General features: G+C 40.1%; 1 protein-coding gene across 8 annotated transcripts in view; it reads left to right on the top strand.

The window, feature by feature from the left end:
* PHACTR3 (phosphatase and actin regulator 3) overlaps window positions 1–2776 on the top strand; it is a 309402-nt gene that overhangs the window by 186058 nt on the left and 120568 nt on the right. For all 8 annotated transcript variants that reach the window (XM_027848889.1, XM_027848881.1, XM_027848873.1 and 5 more), the window contains exon 4: window positions 1228–1419. In XM_027848889.1, coding sequence (XP_027704690.1) covers window positions 1228–1419 — 192 coding nt within the window. The remainder of the gene's footprint in view (window positions 1–1227; window positions 1420–2776) is intronic.

Raw genomic sequence — 2776 nt, 5'->3', positions numbered from 1 at the left:
TATATATATATATATGTCTGTACATATATGCATGTGTGGTACCAGGCAGCTAGGTAACACAGTGGATGGAGCACTTGGAGTCAGGAAGACTTGAGTTCAAAATATATGTGTGTGTGTGTGTGTGTGTGTTGGTTGTATGTGTGTTTTTCTATATGTGTGTAGGTAGATAGACAGACAGATAGATAGATAGATAGATAGATAGATAGATAGATAGATAGATAGATAGATCAGTTGTTTCTTAGTTGTGTCTGACTCTTCATGACCCCAATTGGGATTTTCTTGGCAAAGATTCTAGAGTGGTTTGCCTTCTCCAGTTCATTTGACAGATGAGGAAACTGAGGCAAACAGGATTAAGTGACTTGCCCAGAGTCACAGCTGGTGAGGCCAGAATTGAACTCAGGAAGATGAGTCTTCCTGACTCCAGGCCCAGCACTGTATTTATCCACTGTGCCACCTAGTTGCTTCATTACTTGTGTGTATTCATGTGTATACGCGTATGTCTATATGTATATTATACATATTTATATATATGCATATGTATATACACATGCATATAAATAGACACATATATATGTGTGTGTATATAAAACAACTTCATAGACAGGTTAAGGATCTTTATACTAGAGGATAAACCTAGAAGAAGTGTATTGGGGGCGGGGAGGGAAGAAGGGGGAAGGGCAAAGGGACATAGTAGGATTAGAGATCAGAGAGCATAGATGACTGATTCAACATTTAACAGATACTCAGTAAGCATCTGACATGTAGAATGGCAAGAGGCAGTGCTGCTGGCCTTGCAGTTCTTGGAGTCAGGAAGACCAGCCTTCAAGTCACTCCATTAATGTACTGGCTGGGATGCATCCTTAATCATTCGGTGTCCTCAGCATCTCTAATACTCATAAGTTGCAGAACATTTGCTGGTCTGCATCGGGAGAGAAAGTTCCCTACATCAATAAAGTCACAAGTTCAAATCCTCCTTCACCACCACCAACAAAAGGACATCAGACTTGTCACTGAAATTTCAGTCCTTGTTGCAGCAGGCACTCAGTGACGCTTGAGGTAAGTAAGATGAATTACTGATTACTAAGAAAGGGCAGGAGAACTCTGAGCCAGGAATGGCCAAGCTGATTAGCAGGTTTTTGGTATAAAAATGTCCTGATGTTGTAGAATTTGACGGCCAAGTATATACTTCTGATCATTTAATTCAGATTAAATGGCATGATGTTTTAGATGCTGAAGCCAAAGCATGCAGTGCTGATGGTGGCACTAGAGCAACGCAGAGTGATCCTTCAACCCCTAAATGCCAGGCCTTTACCTCAGAAGAGACGCAACCAGAAAGCTCCATAGCAGAAGCAGTAGCAGCCGCAGATCAGACTTCACTTGACAAGGAGCTGCACTCAGAGGAACAGAAAGAAGATGCAGGTATTTGGATGTACAACCTTACCGGGTCTTCTTCCAAGGCTGCCAGGGGATTGGAACCCAGCCCTCCATGCCCCAAAGCTGGGATTTACTACCAGTACTGTTAAGGACTGCTTATTGAACTCTAGAGGAGAAGGGAGAAAGGTGGTGGGGTGGGCCTGCTGTGCTTACAGAGACCATTATATCATGTACCCCAGCACCAATGAGCATAGGACTAGCCCTCAGCAAAATTTTCTTTGATTGGTCTATAGTAATCTTTTGTTTTCCTTTCATCTATTCTATGTCTCATTACCACAGGAGCTTTCTCTGAAAGATTAACTAGTGACAAGAGGCATTTGCATTCTCACAGGGAGCTACTGAAGACCCCAAAGAATTAACTGACAATTATAGACACTGCCTTGTGAGGATAAGGGAACTATTTTAGGAGTATGTGGGTATATTCTTGGTGGCCCCTGAATCACCTAGCCCTCTAGCTGTTTCATTTCCTTATAAAACCAACACCAAAAAGATCATTTCTTTGCTTAAGGAGAAAAATTAACTACTGTCACCCCACATGACAGTGACTACTTCTACTAGTACTACTATTGCTATTACTAGTACTTATACTAATGCTAATACTACTACTAATAATAATAATAGTGGAAATTTACAAAATTCTTTAACGTTGGGAAAACTCTTTATATGCATTATCTCATTTGAGTTTCACAACAATCCAGTGAAGTAGGTGTTACTGGTGTTATTATACCCATTTAAGGCAGTTAGGTGGTGCAGTAGGTAAGAGTGGTGGTCTTTGAATCAGGAAGACCTGAGTTCAGTCTCATTTCATACACTTCGTAGCTATGTGACCTTGGGCAAATTATTTAACCTCTCTCAGCTGCAGTTTCTCTACTTGTAAAAGGAGAGTAATAATAGCAATTATCTCACATGGTTGTGGAGAGGGTCATTTGAAATAACATGTGTAAAGCATTTTGCAAACCTTAAAGTGCTAGACAAATGGTAGCTATTATTATTACTTTACTGGTGAGGAAACTGATAGATTAGTAAAGCAATTTGCTCATAGTTACACAGCTAGTAAGTGTCAGAGGCTAAACCTAGGTCTTCCTGACTCCATGCTTATCTACCACCCTATCATCTGGGAGATCTAGTAGTATTAGGCAGGACAAATAATGCCTAAATACTATGTAGTCAATCCTTTGAACAAGTGTTCCATGTAGGCTGTTGAGAAGCCTAAACATGGGTGTAAGATGAAGTTTATGGGCATTAATAATGTAGGTCCCCTAGAATATATAGACAGATAGATAGATAGATAGATAGATAGATAGATAGATAGATAGATAGATAGATAGATAGATAGATAGAT

Source organism: Vombatus ursinus, unplaced genomic scaffold, assembly GCF_900497805.2.
Source record: "Vombatus ursinus unplaced genomic scaffold, bare-nosed wombat genome assembly UNPS02000580.1, whole genome shotgun sequence".
Classification (NCBI taxonomy): domain Eukaryota; kingdom Metazoa; phylum Chordata; class Mammalia; order Diprotodontia; family Vombatidae; genus Vombatus; species Vombatus ursinus.
This window is presented reverse-complemented; position numbering and strand designations above follow the sequence as displayed.